Consider the following 23,445-nt stretch of genomic DNA (forward strand, 5'->3'; position numbering starts at 1 on the left):
TTTTGGGAGAAAGGCAAAGTTGACAGAATTTCAGCAATAAAAGAATTTATCTAAAAAAGTGAACAATATAAATTTATGCAGATATCTACTTTTAGGAGAAGATTGAGTGCATAAGGTAGAAGGAGATCTGAAGGCAGAAGTTTGAATTGAAGAAAATTTCATTTTTTGTGGATTTGTTTTTGTCCTTTTTTCTGGACTCTTCTATTTAGAAGGAAAATAATTCTGCAGAAGGAATTAGAAAGGATATTATTTATCAACATGTAATCTACACACTGCCCTCCATATTACAGATTAGAAGTCTGGGATTTAGAGGAGTTAAAGGACAAATTAGAAGTAGAGATGGAACAGAGGACCAAGAACTGAGAGCTGAGGGAATGGTTCCCAATTTAGGAAATCATGTGAATTCAATTTTCATGAAGTAGGAGGACACAGAAAGAGATCCCAGAATCAGTCTCAGAACTAGAAGTTATCCCATATCCATCTGGTAGAATCCCCTCTACAGGATCCTAAACAAATATCTAACTTTCATTTAAAATTTTATAGTGAAAGGGTCCCTTGAGTGTTAGTGGTAGCTTATTCCATTTTTGGATTGGTCTGATTGTTAGGAACTAGTTATTGTATGAGGGCTATTTTCTGTCTTTCTGGCACTGTTTCCACATGTTGCTCTTACTTTGACACAATAGGACAACAAAGGATGAGCTTATTATTTGAACATTTCAGCCTTCTATGTGGAGTCACTATATATGCCCACTAAAACTTTTCCAGGATTTCTTACAACACACTAAAACCTTCAGATAATTTTCTTTCTCAGAGAAATTCATCTAAATAATTGATAACAATTGGTGAAATTATAGCTAAGAGCAGCTATGTAGTGAAGTAAATAGAATGTTGGATCTGGAATCAAGAAGACTCATCTATATGAACTTAAATCCAGCCTCAGGTACTTAACTAGCTATATGACTTGGGCAAGTCACTTAAATTCATTGAACTCAGTTTCTTCATCTCTCAAATGACTTGGAGAAGAAAATGGCCAACCACTCAATGTCTCTGGCCAAGAAAACCCCAAACGTATTATGAAGAGTTGGATATGACTGAAACAAATGAACAGTAATTGATTAAAGTCAAGCTCAAGGGTGTGAAGGAGCCAGCTAGAACCAGCTGATTATTAAATTTTTAGTATGAGTGCTTATATTTCAGAAATTGGCAAACAATGAAGATATATTATTTTGTTGATTGTCTAAACTCAAGAAAGTGGTGGAGAAAATGTTAATAACATAAATGAAATTTGAAAGTGTGTTATGGATATATATATTTTTTTCCTGGAAAGCTGGTTGTTAAATATTTACTACTCTCCCTCAACACTAGTTAGAATAAATAAGTAAATAAAATATATTTTGATGACTCTTTTGAGTTCAGAAGCAAATTTTCTTGAGCAAAACTAAGAGAAGATTCAAAGCTTGGACCTGAGAGAGAACATTAAATTTAGAGTAAGTTTAACCTGAAATTCTTAACAATTACTTTGAGAGAGAGAGAGAGTGTGTGTCCATAATACATCTTGTACTCAGGTACTGATCTCTATTTTCAGTGTTGAGGCATATCATATCTCATTGTTTATCATTTTCTTATAGTGAATACTAACCATTTCATATTGTTATTCTGATAGTTATATTTTAGCAAAAAGTTACTATAAAATTCTCTGATAATCTTTCTTTTTTAATTAAAGCTTTTCAATTAAAATATATATATGGATAATTTTCAGCATTCACCCTTAAAAAACCTTGTGTTCTAATTTTCTTCCCTTTCTTCTCCCCACACCCTCTCCTAGATGGCAAGTGATCAATATATGTTAAACATGTGCAATTCTTCTAGACATATTCTAGATATATTTCCACAAATATCATTCTGCACAAGAAAAATTAGATTAAAAGGGAAAAAACGAGAAGAAAACAAAATGTAAGCAAACAACAATAAAAAGAGTGAAAATATTATGTTGTGGTCAACATTCAGTTCCCACTGGCCTCTCTCTAGATGCAGATGACTTTCTTGTGAGGAAGACCATTGGAACTGGTCTGAGTCTTATGATACATTTCGAATTTTAAATTTCTAATGATCAATGAGGTGGGATGGCATGCTTTTACTTTCCAATTTCTGAAGCTGGGAGTAACCTGAATGCTGAATCTGTTGATTAGAGAGCACTGCTTTCCACCTGGCAATAGTCATTAGTGTTGCAAACTTGATGCTTCTAAAGACACAATAAACCCCTACAGTGCCATTCTTATATGGCACAGTGGAAAGAACAATTAATTTCGAGTCAGATCATCTGGATTTGAATTCCAACTCTGAATGACATTGGGGAAGTTATTTTACCTCTTTGGACTTCAGTTTCTTCACATGTATTTGACTACAAAAAGCCCAGGTCACCTTACATCTCAAAGCTCAAGATCCTTTTTAGCATAATTGTAATAAGCAATAGCAAAAATCACCAGCTATAACACGCATCCAGCAGTATCAGAGAAGAAACCATGTGTGTTTGTATTTGTGTTTGATTAGGAAATTGTATTCTTTGATCCTCTGAAATGATACCATTTACAAGCATCTACTCTGTACATATAGAAGGCCAGCTTTGTGGCTAAGGAATTAGGTAAATAATTTGGGGGCAACCTCCCCATGAATTCTAGTAAGATACTTTCAATAGATGTTCAACATGACTTTTTCCTTTTTCAGGGAAGAGTGATGATGAAGATAGCCTTTGCAAGGCAGGCCATGGGACAGGAAAAGGGGCTGCTGAGGATGGCAAGGACCACAAGCGCCCCAAACGCCCCAGGACCATCCTGACTACTCAGCAGCGCAGAGCATTTAAGGCCTCATTTGAAGTCTCCTCCAAGCCATGCAGGAAGGTACTGTATAAAGAAAGAGGAGAATAATTGTCCATACCTGTATCACATCTCTTTCTGATGAGGAATCAAGAAAGAGTGAGTCCTCTTAAGAATAATTTTAACCTTGCATCCACAAGTACCCTTCTCTCCTTCCCATAAACATGTTACACTCAGTTCATTCATTCATGCATTTGTTAATTTGGCCCTAATTGGCTCAGAGTGAATGTAAATAATAATTGTTGCTGTTTTGGTCAGAAAACTTGAGGGTCTTCTCTTCCAGATTGATTTCTTTGAACTAGTTAAAATAGGCCATTTTCTGCCTCATTTCTTACTAGCTTTAATCATTGATTAGGCAGTCAAACTGAGACTTGTTAAAGATCTTAGCTTAAGAAGGACAAAGTCTCCTATCTCATCTAGAACCATCTCCAGGCATCCTGATCTATAGCTTGCCACTGAACCCAGATGGTTCCAGAGGAGAAAGTAAAGCTGGTGAATGTAAAACTCTTCCTAACTTAAATCTAATTCACTTGCATGCTGGTCCTCTTCCAGAATAAAGGACAAACAACAACAATAAATAAATATTTAAATACTTCCTTTATAAAGCACATGGTACTGAGGGAAGTTCAAAATTTAGATAAGTCAGGGTCTCTGCACTGGGTGCAAGTGTAGAGCCCAGTGGGAGGATAAAATACAAATACTGAGACCTATATTATAGAAATGTATTCACGGGATGTATTAACAAAAGATTTTGTAAGGGCTGAGCACATATACAGACAGAAAACATGGTCAAGAGTTAGGGAAAGCTTGGGTATTAGGACATCATGGCAGATGGAGAAACTAAACTTTGGTTTCACCTCCCTACTTGAACAAAAAATTTCAAGATCTTCTTTCTTTGCTTTCATCACTAACACTGTTTCTTTTGATCCTCTAAAGGAAGTAGTTTATTTCTAAATCCTACTTCTCTTAGAAGTTTTCCTCACTAATCAAAACATGTGCTAAGTTTTGCCACAACATATGCAAAAACATAAAATAACTTTTCATTCTCACTATCCATGAAACAAAATGTTTAATTATTACATAGAAATAATGCAAACTTCTCAACATTGTTTTAAATTGTATTGCTCTAATAACAATTTAGAGCATTCTTAATATATCTACAAATAACTTTGATTTCTTTTTTCTGAAACTGTTCATATCCTTTTACAATTTATGAATTACATAAGGACTCTGAGCTTTAAAATGTTAACTCAGTTCCCTATACATTTGAAAAATGAGACCTTTATCAGAGAAACTTTAAAAAAATATTTTAATATTTCTTCAAATTGTTGTGGGACTTATGCACCTTGTAGGCAGCAAATCTGACCACATCCATATTAGACCAACCATTTCATAAACCATAATGCAAGAAATTCCATTAGAACAGTAGAAAGGGGTTGAATATCCCCATTTTACAAATGGGGAAATTGAGGACCAGAGGTTACATTACTTGTCTATGGATATGCTGCTAAGAAACATAAGAGGTAGAGCCTTGAACCAAGCTTTCTGCTAACTTCAAGTCCAGTTGTCTTTTGGCTACACCATGATATCTCTAAATAAATCAAGGGAAAAATATGACAACATTCAAAGCAAATTAAAGTGCAAAAAGACAACCATAAAACAAAAAGCAATAAGTCTCTTTTAAAGGTAATTTTCACAGTAACCCTCAAGCTCTGTGTGTCTGTTAATAAATGTGTTGAGGCTAATGTTCAACAATGGGCTAGTGTCCAACATCTGCTGAAAGAGTTGGCTAATGTTCAATATAAACTCAAATCCTAGGAAACACCTCTGTGAGGTGTTTCCAACCTTTGAGTTCATGATTGTTTCTTATGAGATGTAGTTCTTGAATTAAACATTAAAGAGGGGATTTTTCTTATTACTTGAATCACTTGATTTCTAACCAGTAGCTAGGTTTTTGACCTCTTGTACAGTATTTACTTATAACTCATGACTTTTTCGGCTCCAATTGCTTCATGTCATAAGACTTATCAAAAGTCACCCATTTGCATGTTCCAAACTTTTAGTTAAAATAAGTGTGAAATGAGAAAGTATATAGGTTTCAACATATTCAGACAAACTTTCTTCCTTTGATCTAATTATAAAACATCTTTTCTATTCTTGTATCTATTCTCTATTCTCCATCCATACTTCTTGTCAGAAATGACAGGCACAAATTCATAGGCATATGAACTTCAGTTGCTTTGCTGATATATTATATATGTCATCAAATAATTACACATATGAAAATTATACAGGACATTACAAAAGTCTTAAGTCATTAAAGCTTGATACTGCAAAAAGACATCTGGGATATTCTATACATATGAAGTTTTATTCAGTTTCATTATTGTTTAATATAAGGTTATTAGCCAAAAAACCCCTTAACTGATCTTTCTCAACTTTTATAATAATTTTGAATAAAATATCTCAATTTTCCAAAACTACTGATTCTCTACCCCCTCCATTAAAAAAACATCTGGGCACAAGAAATTCTGTTTATTAGAGGAAAATAAGGTATTATTCATGACAAATGTATGTAATATAATAAGAAATGTTTCCACATCTTTCCCCCTTTTTGAAATTTTAATGTTTTTATCTTTCTAATTTTAACATTTCTTATTTTCTATCTTTTAAAGGTAAGAGAGACTTTGGCTGCTGAGACAGGGTTGAGTGTTCGTGTTGTTCAAGTTTGGTTCCAAAATCAGAGAGCTAAGGTAATCTCCCTTTTGAATTTTATACCACTCAAATCCCTTGAGATATTGCTGTGTTTCTGAAAAAAAATTAGTGATAAGAGGAGATCATTTGTTATGGCCATGTTATTTAATCCCATACTTATTGATGGGATGCATCTCTTCATGTCTGGAGGAATGCTTTACTTTGGTGGTTAGAACAGGAGGCTTTAAGCATAGTTTAAGCAGACAGCAAATATTCTCCTTAAATGCATTGTAAATTTTGATCTATATATTCAAGACTGAACTTAATACATTAATAATAATAGCTGACATTTATATAGTGTGTCTCAAAAGTCTTAGTGTGACTTTTGGAACACCCTAATCATATAAGTTTTGTTGTTTCATTTTTGGCTTGTGTAAATGATGTCATTAACTCAAACAAGTATTTTAAAACCCCACCTAATTGGTATTTCAAATAAACTGACTACTTCTCCTTCTCCTACTTTTTTTCATCTTCCTCCTCCTCCTCTTCCTCTTCCTTTTCCTACCACCACCACCATTACCACTATCACTACTACACCTACCCTATTATAGTTATTACTACTACCTTAACTTAAAACAATACTAAGAATTTTGATCTATATTGTATCAAATGCACTCAAGAAATATTATTGTTATATGGAGCTTTCCATTTAAAAAATCTCATTTGATATTCATCAGTACAATGAGCTGCTACTTTAAGGTAGTCTAAATATTGTTATCCCTATTTAAGGGTGAGACAACTGAGCTTGTGGATTATGTACTCAAACTGAGGTCTACAGGTTCCAAGTCCAGTCTTCTTTCCTATATACCAAATTTACTTATTAATAGTCATTGGATTTTCTAATGCTTTGAGATAATTCTCATTTTAAAAACAAAAGCTCTTTGAAGTGTGTAGTATAAGTCATTATTATCCACTTTTTATAGAAGAGAAAATTGTCTCAGAGGTTATATATTGCCCAATCTCATTCAGATAGTATATAGCAGAACCAAGAATTTAATCCAGCTTTTCTGACTCTGAATGAATTGATGAGGGGTGGGATTTCACTTCAGAAACATAGTCCTTTCTAACATGTGCCTTTCCATTTTGTCAATCTTCCCCATTCACAGGGACAAAGCTTTCCTATTGCCTCTTGTTTTCTAAAAGCTTTATTCTGGCCTGCCTTCTATAGTAGCAGCCCATGCTCTCTGACTCACTTTTTCCCATTCTTTGTTAGGACTTTTATTTATTTATTGCCTCATATGCCTTATTTGTTAATTGGGGGACTTGGAGTAGGTCTAGCTTCTCAGGTCCCTTATAGCATATAAGTTTATGATCAAACCAAAAAATCAATTTACATTATATTACATATTATAATTTACATTGTGTGATACTGGACAATTCACTTATTTTTTTAGGCTTCCTTTTCCCCTACTTGCTAAGTGAAGAGATTGATACAAAATAATCTCTAAGATTTCTTTCAACTCTAAATTATCTGTGGCTCTAAAGGCATTTTCTTCAAATCAATAGGCAGGCCATTTATGGCTATGCCATACAATAAGACATGTACCATACAACACAATGCAGGAAGAGTATTGCATATAGACAGAGTTGGGAAACCTAGGTTGGAACCCTGTATTCAGCATTTACAAACTATATGATCATAGGTTTGTCACTTAATTTTTCCAAATATTAGGTTGTCTGTCTGCAAAGCCAGATTGATATTATTTTATTATCCATTTCACAAGACTAAGAAAAATTTTACAAAAGTTTTGCAATTCTAAAATGTTTTAGGAATAGGAGTTGTTGTTATTATTACAAATGACTAGACCTGCAGATATATTTCATTTGTGGCAATGATTATTGTTAGGAAATTAAGGCATTTTATTTATTCTCCACTCTATTTTACCTGTTAGCTATTATGGATTCATAGCTCTTCTATTTTGAGATGCCTATTTGTGTGAACTAAATGAAATGATTTTTAAAATAGAAGAGCTATGAATTTAAATATAGGCACACACACATGTATGTGTGTGTGTGTGTGTGTGTGTGTGTGTGTGTTTGTATGGATATGAAACTGGGTAAAATGGTTACTGCACTAGATCAACCTTGAACCCCAATACTAGGGACAATCAACTTTTACTTTGTCCTCTATCCTGTTCCTCACTCCTTGAAACTTGTATAAACCTTGTTTATTATTCATTCTGAGAATTTCTGCTTCATCTTCCTTGATCTAGAAGTCAGTAAATCCTGATTGATCCAAATTATGTTTCTTGGTCAATCTGTTGCTTTAGTTCCCAACATAATCACTGTCTTTTACACTGAAACAGAGCTCTTTATGTGTCTGTCTTCACACTTAGAAAATAGCTCTGCAAATGAGATATAACCAATGGCAAGGTCCCCAGTGGAGCCATTTCCCCAAAATGTCTGGATCTGAGAGGCAAGCCTCTTCCTCAAATGCACACCGGAGGAAGCAGGATCCTGTGGTTTCACTAATCTGACAGTTTTATTTCTGAGGCCATCCCTCTGCCTTTCCTTCTCTCTCCCATCCTCCCTCTCATTAGGCTATTGCAGGTGGGCTCAGTTCTAACTCTCTTGTTCCTTCTTCACCAGATGAAGAAGTTGGCAAGGCGACAGCAGCAGCAACAGCAAGATCAGCAGAACACACAGAGGCTGAGTACAGGTGAGGTGGATGTCCCCTTCTCAGCAACTAGTGCTATATTTCCTTCTCTATTTCTCCCCAGAATACAGTATGAGACTTCATTATCCACCACTAAGTAACACCGACCCAACTCTTCATTAGATCTTTGAAGTGACTGATGCTCCATCTATCATCTCATTCCACTATCAAACTTAGTGTGGGGACTGAGACCATTTTACCTATTCCAGAGGTCACTTGATAGTTGTGGCAGAGCTTCAGAATGCAGGATGCACAACTAATGATGGCAGCAGTAGCTTATTTATTATGCTGCTAACCATTAATTCCTTATTGTCATTATCTTCTCTGTTTGTCCATTCTGGATAAGATTCTTTTTCTGGGCTAATGTAGCATGAGATGACTTTAGGGTGAAATGGATAAAGTGCTGGGCCTGAAGTCAGGAAAAATCTGAGTTCAAACCTAGGCTCAGATACTTATTAGCTGTACGACCCTAGGCATGTCACTTAAGCTCTGTTTGCCTCAGTTTTGTCAACTATAAAATTGGGTTGATTTCAATATCTTCTTCCCAGGTTATTGTGAGCATCAAATTAGATAATATTAATAAAGGCATATAAATGACTATATAAATGCTTAAAGAAAGGAAAAACTAATCATCTTTCATTAAGCCTTTCAGTAACAAAAAAGTCTTACCATTTTTTGGTATTACTTTGTTTTGTGATAATAAAAATGTATTCCCTGATTCTGCAAGGAGGTTATTCAAGGCAATGCATTTAATAATTCTTGAATTAGTGTGATAGACATGCTTGAGTATAATCTGAACATGCTAAGACATGTGGCTTGGCATCTGCTCTAGCATGTCTGTGATGGGGGCAATGCCATATGTGTATGAGTGGAAGCTGCTTTATATAATTAGGATCCCCCCATATAATTAGTGAAAGAGTAGCATTCCCTCTTAAGACCTGTTTATTTTCATCTTCCTCAATATAGCTCCTATTATTTAGCATGGTTCTTTTTATCAAGATCTCTTTGGTACTATATCTTTCTACTAAATATTGAACTGAATGTGGTTCTAGATTATAATGTGTGGTCCTAGTTTTGCCATTTGTAACTCAGAGGCCTTCTACAGCCAGTGAATTCCTTTGTCATTTATCTCTTGAATTAGGATCACTGTCATTATCATATGAGAAATGCACTGGAAAAGGAAGTAATACAAAAGCTGACAAAGATGTTGGACAAATGCATCTTCAGTTTACTATCCTACAGGGTCCGGTGGAAAAAAACACCATGTTTGTGGGCTGGCTCTGTACTTAAACCTACCATTTCTGTGTAATTAAAAGGCTATTTTGAAGAGCAAGGTAGGATCATAAGAAAGAATAAAGATTCTCTAGTCCAACCAGCTTATTCCACAGATAAGAAAGCTGAGATCTGGATAGATAATGCAACATGCCTAACGTTACACAGACATTTAGTATCAAAACTGAAATTCCAATCAGGTTTTCTGATACAAAATTATGCATTCTAGAAGATCTTATACTTCTACATTTGGAAAAGACCTCAGAGACCATTTAGTCCAGCCTTGTCATTTTATAGATAAGAAACCTGAAACCTATCAAGCTAAAGTGACATATCAAAGGTCATACAAGTAGGAGGCATCATAACAAAGATTTGATCTTTTGATTTCAGGTTCTAATAATTATTAATCTTCATTTTATTCTGCATATAGCTTATATGTACAAAGCCATTTGCACATTATCTTTCATATTAGACTTAAAGCTCCTTAAGGACATGGACTGTCTTTTGCCCTATTTTGCATCCCTATGGCTTAACACGATGTTTGTCACAGTGAATTCTTAATAAATTTTAGCAAGTAATAATAATATAATAATAATAATTTCCAATGGACCAGAACTTGGGCAAGTTTAAATTCAAGTCATTGTTAAGAGGACTTTGAAAGATGGCTACCCTAAATTAAGTAGAGCAATGGAAAAGGATGCCTCAAAGGACTATGGGAGCAGAAGTGCTTGGTGTGTCTAGGATCCATTAATTTGGGGTTCTCAAGAGATCCTCCTATAACAGTTCTATAGACATCAAACCACTAAGGCAGATGGCAAGTATTTAGCACCTTTTTAATTGTAGATGAAAAAAAGAGTCTTAGAATGTTGGTTTATAATGACATGACAAGGTGAGGGCCTGATCTGAGGTCATCTGGTTCAGTTCCCTACCCACCCCAGAAGGGAGCTTTGGGAGAGTTAACAATATGTTACACCTACACTGAGAAGCAAATCAAGTGAATCATCATTTATTAAGTGCTTACTGTGGGACAAAACACTGTGCTAAGTATTAGGAAATACAAATAACAAGCAGAAATCAACAAAGTCCCTATCCTCAAGGAGATTATATTCTAGTGAAAAAGTACTCATTGCAATAGATGGCAGATAATTGGGTAAGACTAAACCAGGATAATACTTCTTTTCTTCCAGAACATTGAGAATGATCTCTCCTTCTTTGTTCTACAGCTCAGACAAATGGTGGAGGAAATACTGGAATGGAAGGGATCATGAATCCCTATACTGCACTTCCAACCCCACAGCAGCTCTTGGCCATTGAACAGAGTGTGTACAACTCAGATCCCTTTCGACAAGGGCTCACCCCACCTCAGATGCCTGGAGATCACATGCACCCTTATGGTAAGAAAGTCAAAATGCTGCCAGGATTGAATTCAAGAAATTCTCTCTACTTGCAAATAGGCTTTTCCATATTTCCTTTATCAGGCTGCTTCCTGAGCAAGATTAAGTGACTGGCCCACTGTCAAACTGCTAGTAACTAAGTGAGACCTGATTATGAACATAAGTCTTTTTGACTCTTAAATTTGGCACTCTATCCACTGGGCCACCTAGGAGCATGATTATTTCTATTTCAACAGTGCAACTGAGTTTTCAAATCCTACCAGAATTGGTAGAGTAGAGGAGCTCATTAAATAATTTCTAACAAAAATGCCTCTGATCAAGGTAAGGTCCTTTAATTGAGCAAGTAATTACCTGTGAGAATAGATACATAAGTAGAAGTTTTTCTACTTGCCTTTTTCTATTGTGAATCCCAGCAAGTGTTCTAATATAATCTAAGGACTATAAATCAATCTTTAATGGTTAAAAAGTTTTTTTCTGAATTAGATTAGATTTATATGCTGAGTATAGTCTATCTATAGAAAATCTTCCCTAACTTAGTTCTAAATAACTACAGAAAATCACTCATTTTCCTTACTTGCCATTTAAATAACTTTTAGTAGATTATTGGATAGAAACCAGGTGTAAGAACCGGGTTTGCATTCTAAAGGTGCTCTCTAGTAAAGGAAAATAAGATTAATAGATATAATGGATATAGACAATTAGCTTTTTACAAAGAAAAATTCATATTGACCAATATTCTGTAAAATGTAGTAAAGAATTGTTGCTAAGATTAAATATAAAGATTTTTTTCAGGCATGAGGGAACATCAAACCATGGGTATGGTGGCAACATCAAACACAAATTATGGACCTTAGGTCAACTTTCTTTGTTCACTGGTGTCCTTACACATCCAATTGCTGTATGGCACCAGCACCCTCTGCTGTCTGGTAGCAGATACCAGTAGAGTCCTTCATTAAATCATGAAACTATTCCATGCATATTTTTGCTGGGTTCCTCCAGTTTACTTCCCTTTACTCAGACTCAAAAGCGTATCCTTTTTCTCTAGTTATTATATAGAGTTATCTCTTGTCTCAGGGACAGAGTCATCTATTTCTTTGCATTTCTCAAAGAATCTAGGTTGGGAACACTGTGGACTCTAAGTAAATGAGGCAGCTGGGTGGTTGAAGGGATAGAGCCATAGGTTATGGAATATGAAGGACCAGAGTTCAAATTCTGACTCAGATACTAGGTACAGACTCCAGAAAAGTCACTTAACCTCTGGCTTCCTTGATTTCCTCCTTTGTAAAATGATAAATGTAAAAATAATGAAATAAATCATATTTGTAAAATAATATACAATTAAATAATACTATACACTATAATATAGAAATACTGCATAAAGCAGTTATAAACATACAATTTTAAAACAGCCCTTCTCTCCTAGGGTTGTGAGAATAAAATGAAGCAATATTTGTAAAGCACTTTGCCAGCTTTTTATGTTTAAAACTTTTAAAAAAGTGCTATATAATCTCTAAGCTACCTATTACATATTCATTGACTAGAACATGAAATTCTCTTGAAGCTTCACTAGTCAGTCATAGAGTTCTTTCCTGTTATTTTACCATTCGTAGAATATTGTTTTCTAGATCCAACCTTCTTCATTAAAAACTTGAATAGCAATTCCAGCCAACACTGCCTTTTTCTTTTACTGATTATATATAGAGTGATGGACAAATCACTTAACCTCATTGGATATTAGCTTCTTCCTGTGTGGGATGAAGCTGATTGCATCCAGGAGTGATGAAGTTCAATCTTTACCGTAAGCAGATGAAGTAGTGTAATATGGATGTATGTTGGTAACAATAAATATTCAAAAGTTGTGCTATTGTTAGCTAGAAGGAGAGCTCTAAGGGTGGAGCAGTATGCCTTCCTTTGAGCCCGGATCATGAGTTATGCTGCTCATCCTCTTGAACCATATATAGGGGCACATGGTTATATTCAGTTTAACCCTCTGTTATAATTTCTTTTAATAGGTAAATATTTATTAGATACTATTTCACAGCAGTTGCATGTGTAAGTCTTATTTTCTTAAAAGGATAGCCAGATTCTTGAGGACCGTTGTCAAACAGCTACTTTTGTCAGCATATATAGTCTTTACTTGATAAATATTCATTGAATTGATTTATATTTTTCTAGTAATAAAAGGTAACTTCACGCTGCTGTTTTTTTCCATTTCAGGTGCAGAGCCCCTTTTCCATGATCTAGATAGTGATGACACTTCTCTCAGTAACCTGGGTGACTGTTTCCTAGCAACCTCTGAAGCTGGACCCCTGCAGTCCCGGGTGGGGAACCCCATCGACCACCTGTATTCCATGCAGAATTCTTATTTCACTTCTTGAATCCACCCTTAGAATCTAGTGACTAGGCTCCCAAGTGAAACAAGCATATTAAACCAGGGGTCAACTGACCTTAGTTTGGGAGGTTAGGGAAGAAGGGGGTGGGAGAGGGGCCTTTCTTGGAGATGCTGTATAATAACAATATGATATAGCCCAGCATTTCCAAAGACTGAATACGTTATGGATTGCATAGTTTAATGTTTCTATAAGAGTCATAGCATTAGATATGAAGACGTGTTTATCATTAAGGACAGGGACTTTTAATATAGACATTCTCATGCAAATTAGATACCTAGAGACTCCTAACAACTTCCCACTATTTTGGGGAAGCTCTTGTCAAGAGTTGCATGCGTCTATCTGTCTATGTACCCATAGACAGATGGGCGTGTGTGTAAGTGTGTGTAACCTTTCATACTTTATCATCAAAGTTTATTCCTAATTGTAACAGGCAGCATCTGTACAGCGAAAGTAACTTTATTTTCAGTGTGAACTCTATTTAAGGAAATGCTTGATGCACTTAAGTTATAAATGAGATAATTTACTTTTATAAACTTTATTTTTAGTTGGAGATTTGTTGGCCAGGGCAGGATTGCCGATTCATCTAGTCTGATTATCGTTTGTTTAGTTTTCATTGCTAGGGGTTGAGTTCTAAAAAGTGATAGGTCCTTGTTGACAGGGCCCCCAGTAACTAGTGGCTTAGTTGGGAGAGAACAATGTCTCATAACATTAGTGGGGAGCTCAGAGCCAGGATGATTAATGACAACACTCAGCTGCTGGATAATATTGGGCAAGTCTTTTAACCTCATTGGGCTGCGGCTTCCTCCAGTATGACATGAGGCTGATGGAACTTACCTACCTCACCCAGGAGCACTGAAGCTTAATACTTATTGAAAAGCAAATAAAGAGGGGTGCAATACCAATCTGTGCTATTGTTATTCAATATAGAAGGTTTTCACTACTGTTGGATTAATATGAAGATGCAGCTCTGGGAGGAGAGCAGAATGACTTTTCTTCAGTCTTAAGCCTTTGGGCAATATTACCTACCTGGTTTCCAATTGTAGAGCCCAGAATTTTAAAGATGATGTCTCAGATGTGGAGGAGGGGCTAATAGTCCTGGAGATTTTATTTCTCAACAATATCCAGTAACTCAAGGAATCATCAAGAGACAATTTTGATGGAAGCCAATGGCAATATCCTTTGGAGTCACTTTTCTGACCATGGTTATATTCAACTCAATAGCCATTGCACATAAGAATATGGTTCCACACCCTATTCCCCAAATGTGGTGCTAGAGTGAGATATTTCTTTGTCAGGAGGCCTCCTGGAAAACTCAAACAAGGAAATGGGGGCAGTGGGGAAGTTGGGTTGGCCTCCATTTCTCCAAGGGGGAATTGTTGTAAGACTTGGCTTCACTTGTGGGGAAGCAAAAGGAACCTTGGACATAATGTCCCCAAGGCCAGAGGAAACACGTCCTCTCTATTCTAGATTCTATGTTGTGTGATTTTTGTGCTGTTGTTTATAATTTATGCAAGCAAATAAAAAAAGCCAATCTGGTGAATGAAAATACCTAAAACTCTGTAGCTCTCTGCTGGTGATTGTGGATAAGGATCAGTCAGAGAATATAGCAGGATTTATGGGAGTAAAAATGAATGAGATCCCTATTCCAATATAAGATTATTGAAATGACATTAAAAACTTCTTTAAAATGTACTGTCTCTTTTTTATTTGGGATCAAGGATGGCAACCTTGATATATCCTTGTATTTCCTTGGATATATAAGGGAGGAAGGATATATAAGAGAGGAAGAAAAATAAGTGTATCTGGGGAAATTATGGCCAAAGAGAGTTCCCACATGTTGTCCAGATAGGTCAGGGAAAGGCCTATATTTCTGAAGACTCCCTCACATCCACAGAAGGATTCTTCTATGAAAATAATTATGTACTTCATCATGAACCACATACTTAATTTACCTACAATGTTCCTGGTATATCAAATTAATATATTTCATGGATGCCAGAATAGAGAAAAAGGAGAAGGTAGTTTTTATTGGTAGGAAAATTCTAAATCCTCATAGTGAAGAAGGCATCATGAAAAAGGATGGTTAGCCTGACTAGAATGAAACACAACCTCAAACTTAAAAATTTGCTTTATGTTCAAGGATTTTCTCTTACACTGACATTCTTTGGGATTGAACTTGAAGGTTTTATATAACCTTCATTTCCAAATATCCATCCTCTAATCAGAGGTAGATACCATAAAAATGGGCTCTTTAACAAAGACATTTTTAAAAAGATAGAGAAAGAAAGGAGCTCAGCATTATTCATCAACATATGAACCAAGAATGATAGGAGATACAGTGTTGCACATTAGGGATACCCTAACTCTGCAAAGAATGAAGGAAGATACATATTCTTATCTCTCCTTCAGCTGTTTGGTCATTATTATTAACTACCAGCATTGATTTTTATTTTTTTTTCTATTTAAATTAAGCACATTATTTTCTTGATTTTATTTATTTCAATTTTCATCTTTTATATCTTCCTATAATTCTGTCTTTTTCACAATTATAATTTTTAGCACACTAAAATTCCTTTACATTTTTATACATTCCCTAATAAATAAGTATCAATAAGTTTCTAGTTAGTAATGTTATCAATATTTTGGTACATACGAGTTCCTTTTTTCAATCTTTGACCTTTTTTGGATACATACATAGCAGTGAAATCTGTGACAAAATGTATGTCCGTTTCAATACTTAAAAAAATCATTCCCTATTACTTTTCAGAATGGTTAGAACACATCACAGTTCTAACAGTGTGTTAATAATAGATTGAATTTATATAGTTCTTTAAACTTTGCAAAGCCCTTTGCATATATATGATTTTGTTTTCATAACAACTGTGGGAGATGGGTTTCATTTTCATTCCCATTTAAGAGATAATGAAACTGAAACAGACAGTGGGCATATTACTTGCCCTGTATCACAGCAAGCTTACAAATTTCTGAAACTAGAACTGAACTACTCCTCTGGACTCCAGATATAGCACTCTATTCACTGCATTACCTAACTTCCTGTCTTACTATAACACCCTGTATTAACTACTACCATTTTTGCTATGTTTGTTAATTTGCTAGATGTAAGACAAAAACCACAGTTTTTTGAATTGCATTTATATTATTGTTAGTTATTCAGAACAGTCTTTCACGTGGTTGTTAATAGTTTGTAATTCTTTTAACTATAAAAAATTATTCATTGGAAATGGATCTTGATCTTATATGTTTCTCTTAGTTACCTATCTTAGATATCAATACCATATTTTTGTATCCTCAGCAATTAGCACAACTACTGGCAGGTTCAATGAGTACTTTTCTGTTCATTTTCCTTCCTTCATATCAAGAAATGCAAGAAATCCTTCTCTTTTTGCCCCTTTTCTATCTTCTCCCCATGCAGAATGCCTATTGACTTAAAAAGATTTCTTCTGACTCTAGATTTGTTAAATATAAATATCCATACAAGGAATCAGTGTGTCTGATCTCTGTTTCAGGAGAGGCCATTTCTTTCAACTTGTATCTGAGAAGGCCTCATTTCTATACCAACAATTATTCAATCCTCTTTATAGAGACTTCACACACACACACACACACACACACACACACACACACACACACATTTAAAGTTAAGAAAACAGGAAAGTGAAGTAATTTATGTAAATCACACAATTAGTAAATGTCAGAAAAAAATTTAATCTAAGTCTTCCAAATCTAAATATAGTGTTTTTTCTTTACTGAATAAATGGGAAGGCCTATGTCTATATGACTCTAAATACATCATTTCATCTGGTTGGACTGTGGTTTCTGGAAAATGATGATTCAACTAAATTTAACAAACATTTAATAATAATCTATGTGCAAAGTGCTATGATAAAAACCAAGAATGCTAAGGCAAAAAACAACCTTTGCCCTCAAGGAGCATACATTCCACTGGAGTACTTTAAATGGTTGTTCTAAAGTCCAGATAATTAAGTGGTGGTTTGTAACCCCACATGGAGTCTTATAACTGAATGTGGGGTTACAAAATTATGATTTATTATCAGTAAATATTTGATCTGTATATCTGTATACCCAGGATCACAAAAAATTTCCAGGTGACAGGTTGAAAAATGTTTAAGTCCTGTACTAAGAATATACACTGAAAAGCTCAAAATCCAATGTACATGTAAAATTAACATTTTCTCTATTTCTCCCTCCAACCTCCTTCCCTACATTTTCCCTCTGCTGGACTCCCCTGCAATACTATTAATAACTCTCAAGCCTCAAACTCTTAGGCCTTCTGATAATTTATGTTTATATAATGCTGAAAAGTTAATGAGGTTATAACAATCTTTTAAGGTAAGATGTATAAATAATATTATTCCAATGTTGCATATGAAGCAAAAGGGACCCAAAATGCTTCTCTCATGATCACATGGAAAGGAAATATTAAGTTTAGACTCAAGACCTTTGACTATCAAGTCAGTCTTCTAATACCTGAAGATTACTGAATAAATCAACTTTCTCTCTCTTGAACAATTCCAAAGGAAAAAGACTTGGGGAGGAAGGAGTGATCTTCCAGGGTGAATAGACTGTTGAACAATGTTGGAGAAACAAGTCTAGAGGGTCAGCAAAGCTCAGAGAGGACTTCAGGAAATGCGTTAAACTATTGAACACCTTCTTTGTTCAAGATCCAATTCTAAGTGCTATTCCATAGTGAAGAATAAAGGGCAAAACCTGCAGGATGACTATCATCTCAGATTCCCAAATCCCTGCTTGCTCCAACCTTGATAAATCTCAGTCCTGCTCTCTTCTAGTAGCTTGCAATATGAGCCTGAACTATGGAGCAGTAGGTTCTTCTTTTGTTTTGTTTAAGAACTCACAGATAAAATTCCAATTGCAAATAAATGTTTAGAACTTTACACTAAAGGAGAGACAATCAAGGTCTATGGCAATATTTCCAACCATATGATCAAGCTTTCTAGGGAAGATATTAAGGACAGAGGCTGCAATTCTTACTTCTATTTGTCTCCAGTGCTTAGCACAAAGTCTAGCACATTAAATACTTAAATGTTTACTTCTCCTATCTAGCCATCTATCTAATCTATCAGGTATCTATCTATTGATTTATCTATCTATCAGATATCTATCTATTGCTATGTCTATCTATCTAATCTATTCTGCTTTCCAGAGGATCCAAGTCAAACTAAACCATGTGTCAAAATGATGGTGGGAGAGACAGAAGGGAATCAGGACTAAAGATTATACTCATTAGCTGAATGACATGCATTTTTATCTAAAGATACAAGAATGGAACCAACATTGATGTTTCTTCATTACCATACCCACCAAAAATACACCTCAGTGGAAAAAACTTTAACCAGGAATACAACATACAAATAATCGTATAGAGATTTCTCTAGTGTCAGGATTTCTGTCTATGTAGACTGACAAGGAATTTAGTTTTTGATGAGGGGACCTTATAGATTATCCTTCAAATCCCATTTCATAGGCAACCTATTCATAAGACATTGCTCAGGTCACAAAGAAAAACAAGGCCTTTGAAAAAACTTGTTTTTCCTTATATTACCAAAGCATAGAATGACCCTCTGTAATCTATATCTACTCAGACAAGGTTTCATAGAGGATTAAATAATGAATTGGTGACTTTAGGACATCACAAAATGTAGAAAATTAAGGCCAATGGGAATCTTCTTTCATAAATAGCAACCTTTTGGGAGTGGGATTTTTTTGTGGGGTGTTAAATGATATCAGCATCAACCCCCACACAACACATCATAGAACTGCACTCTTGGAATTTGAAAGGGGCATCAAAACCTATCCAGTTCAATCCATATCTGAATCAAAATCTCCTTTTTAATATTCCTATTATGAGGGTCATTCAGTTTTTGCTTAAAGACCTCTAGTTAAGGAAGGAGAGGGGAAAATTCTTCCACGTTTCAGTCCCCTTAATGCTCATGCCTGAAGTGAAATTCATATTTCTAGATCTTTAAACTACAAGAATGCTTAGATGAAATAACCCTAGAGTAAAATCATTATCATATCATCATATAAGTAGAACTAGAAGATATTTCATCAGTCACATAGTCAAATCCTTTCATGGCTGAGGTCTATTGATCCCAATGTCACCCAATTAGGAAATTGCTAAAGGTGGAATTTTGATTCAGGAACTCTAATGTCAGAGTCAGTGTCATAATTTGCATGCTTATCAGATTTTCAGATGACACAAAGCTAGATGAGGTAACCAACACAATGGGTGATGGTTAGAATCCAAAAGGATCTTTTGGAAAAGACTAGAATATTGAGTTGAATCTAACAAAATGGAATTCAATAAAGATATATGTAAACTCGGCCTCTTGGATACAAAATAATAGCCTCACCAGTTTAAGATGGATAGAAGTGTCTCTAGACAGCAGTAATTTTGAAAGAAATCTTGCATTTTAGTGGACTGCAAGTTTAATAAAAATCAGTGGTATGATATGGCAGCCAAAAAAAAAAAAAAACCTGACATGATCTTGGGCTTCATTAACAAGGGCATGGGGAGATGATAATCCCACTGCCCTTGCCAGGCTTCTGTAGAATATTGTGTTCATTTCTGGGTGCTACAATTTATAAGAAGGATGTTGATAAGCTGGAGAATGCCCAGAAGAAAGTGATCAAGATAGTGAAGGACCTTGAATCTATGTCATATGAAGAGTGAATAAAGAAACTGGTCATGGTTGTCTTGCATAATAGAAGTCTGTGGAGAAGGAGGAAGGGAATGATAGTTTCAAGTATCTGAAACATGATGAAGAGGAAGAAGGAACAGACTTTTTCTCTCTGTCCAAGGAGGCAGAATCAGGAGTAATGGGAAGAAGCTGCAAGATGGCAGATTAGAATTTGATATCTAGAAAAAACAAAACAAAATAAATTTATTAACAATTTGAACTGTTTGAAAGTGAAATGGGCTTTCAGTCAGTAGACAAGAATTTATTTGCATGATAGGCACTGGGCTATATATATGCCAGGAATACAAACAGTAAAAAAGAAAGGCAGACCCTGCCCTCAAGAACCTTACATTTGAAGGAGGAAGGCAACACACAAAGAAAGCTAAAAAAAGGATTGGGGGCATAGATGAGAAGTCAAGCCTGTAGAGAAATGAAGATGGCTGCTTTGAAAGATAGTGGGGTTTCTCTTCTTTGAAGGCTTTAATGCAGAGAGTGATGACTTCTTATTGATACAACCAAGTGGGGATTTCTTTGATCTATAAGCTCGATTATAGGGCAACTTTCCAATTCCCAAATTCTATGTTTCTGTGTATCTGTGATTAGGAGTTTGAAGTTTGCTCCCATGAGCAATAGGGAGTCACTGAAGATTTTTGAAAAGGAGAATAACATGGTCACTTGTGATATAGTAAGGATCAAGGCAGTCATATAAAACATAACATGAAGAGTAAAGATATTAGAAGCAGGGAGATCAATTAGAAAACTATTACCACTATCTAGGCAAGAGGCAAAAAAGGATAGAACCAGAATTGAAGACATGTGACTGAAGAGAAAGAAATAGGTTCCCAGAGTATTTTGGAGAAAACTTTTCCTCATTCCTCTTAATTCTGGTGCCTTCCTCCTATTGATTATTCCTAATTGAGCCTGCGTATATAGCTTGTTTGTGTTTGCTTGCTGTCTCCCTCATTAGATTGTGAATCCTTGAAGGTAAAAACTATATTTTGCTCCCCTATCCTTTTAAATTCCCCTAGTACTTAATGCATTATCTGGTGCATAGTAGATGCTTAATAAATATTTATTGATTGACTGACAGGTAGACGGAGAAATAGAATTAGCAGCCTTTGGTAACTGGCTGTGATGAGCACGTTAGCACCCTAGATACTTTAGAATCTGCCAGAGTCAGGAGCAACAAAAGTCCTTGATCTTTATTCTTTGTGGACGTGAATGGAATGGCTATATGAAGTGAGAGCAGTCACAACAGGAATCCACCAGGAGTGACTCTGGCTCTCTCACTCCAACCCCTAAATCCTCCACCCAATTTCCTATACAGCAGATCAAACTTGCACAGAGTAGTGAGCAGGGCCATTTTTTCTCCAAGCATATACTAATAGATTATTGTCCAACTGGTAATTAGCTGTAAATGCTCGGACCTCAGTACATCTGCTTAGTTTCAGCCCATTACAACTGGCTGTGGAGAGTGAAGAAGCAGAAGGAAGAGTCAAAATTGATGCCCAGTTTTGACCAATCCTCATTTCACTAGCCACCTCATTTCACATGTGCCTCTTTGGATAACCCTAGACCAAAAGACCAAAGAAATGAATCAAGGTTCACAGAGGTGCCTGAAATAGCCAAAAGACCAAAAGAAAATAATGAAATATAAAACAAATATCATCCCATCTTTTTTTTAATGTATGTTTGGCTTTGAACAGCTAGATGTTGGAAACATCTGGATGACAGATTGGATTATTCACTTTTGTTTCTAGTGTCCTATTTCCTTCTTTCTTTTCTTCTTTCCTTCCTTCCTCCCTCCTTTTTTCCTGTCTTTCTTCCATTCTATTTATTTAATTATCTATCTGTTTATTTATTTGAGACAATTGGGATTAAGTGATTTGTCCAGAGTAACATAATAAATGTTAAGCATCTGAGGTCAGAGTTAAGCCTCAGATTCTCCTGACTCTAGGCCAGATTGTGCCATCTAGCTACCCCATAGCAGGCACAATTTAAAATGGTAAATGAAGAAACTTCCTTTCATCCCTAATTATTTTACATTCCCAAGTTATTAAAAAAAATTGCTTGAGCTTTTCTTCAGCATGATTATGTAGACTAAATTTTAGCATGGACTCAACTAGAGACATTGAACTGGATAATTTAACCCTAACAAAGTGTTCTACCTTGAATTATCCAAAATCACAAAGACAATTCTTTTGGATTTGGTTTTTGTCTACTTTGGCATCCACTGTTCTCAGATGCAATGTATAGCTTCTTAATCTGGAGTAGTTTGGTGTAAATAACATGACATCTTATATCAGATAATCTAGATTCATATTCTTGCTCTGCTCTTATATTTTCATTACCTTGGAGCAATGTATTTTGTACTTTGGGCCTCAGTTTCTTTAACTGTAAAATGGGTGGATCAGATATGATGGCAGCTCTAAATATAGAATCTTGTGATTGGGCTTTTCTCGAATTAGTCATCTGTCTGGAGTGATGGATAGCTGCTGTAAAGTGGCAAATTTAAATATAATGTTAGGGAAAATAAGACAAAACAAAACAAAAAGTAACAGTAAATAATGAACTGAACTTGATCCAGTGATCTTGAATATAGTAAAAGTGATTGAGTCATCTTGGTTTCACAAACATTGTTTTACCCATTTCCTGTGAACAATCTCACACCTAGGATGTGAAACTTAAGGCTGAAATGTAAAAGATATTGAATGCACTTGTACTCCTTTCAGTAACATGGAAGCAACTGAATTTAGTACATAGGACAGTTTAAAATGGAAGGCACCAATTCATCATCTCCCCAGAAGTGTCCTCATTGTGACTCTGATAAATATCTAACAGAGGATGGTATTCTAGAATCTTTCTCCTTCTTTATTCTACCAAATTCAACTAATCTCTAAAAGTTGATTTGAAGGATTTTTTTAATGCTATTTCAGGCACCTCTGTGAACCTTGATTCATTTACCAACATTCTAGTTATAAATCTATTTTTAAAGATGGAGTGTTGTTTAGGGCTCAGGTGTGATAGGCAAGCCAGACTAGAGAAGAGCAGCAGGGGAGTCAGGATTTCTACTGTATGAATTTCCAAAAGCAAATCAGGTCACAAGAAGGCTTTGGGAAGGAGAAGGGTTTGATTGAGGGACTGACCTTTCTGCTAGGGTTGGAACATTCCATAAACAACTCCTCTATTGTCCTAAAATTTTGCCCCTTGGCCAACATGAGATTTGCTGGGAGATTACCTTTCAATTGAGGAGCTCGATTAGATGCTATCAGGAAGAGGGAACGAGTTTGCTCTGAGTGATCTTATGTTAATTAACTGGCTCTGCCAGGACAAATACACATGTGATAAAAGGGAGTTAAATGG

The 23,445-nt window shown here is 35.4% G+C and overlaps 1 protein-coding gene across 1 annotated transcript in view; it reads left to right on the forward strand.

The window, feature by feature from the left end:
- LMX1A (LIM homeobox transcription factor 1 alpha) overlaps positions 1 to 13,379 on the forward strand; it is a 190,464-nt gene extending 177,085 nt beyond the window's left edge. The window contains exons 4-8 of the mRNA XM_051999103.1: positions 2,725 to 2,897; positions 5,549 to 5,626; positions 8,217 to 8,286; positions 10,779 to 10,949; positions 13,167 to 13,379. Coding sequence (XP_051855063.1) covers positions 2,725 to 2,897; positions 5,549 to 5,626; positions 8,217 to 8,286; positions 10,779 to 10,949; positions 13,167 to 13,327 — 653 coding nt within the window. The 3' untranslated portion in view covers positions 13,328 to 13,379. The remainder of the gene's footprint in view (positions 1 to 2,724; positions 2,898 to 5,548; positions 5,627 to 8,216; positions 8,287 to 10,778; positions 10,950 to 13,166) is intronic.
- The last annotated feature ends 10,066 nt before the right edge of the window (positions 13,380 to 23,445 follow it).

This window comes from Antechinus flavipes, chromosome 4 (genome assembly GCF_016432865.1).
Source record: "Antechinus flavipes isolate AdamAnt ecotype Samford, QLD, Australia chromosome 4, AdamAnt_v2, whole genome shotgun sequence".
Lineage (NCBI taxonomy): Eukaryota > Metazoa > Chordata > Mammalia > Dasyuromorphia > Dasyuridae > Antechinus > Antechinus flavipes.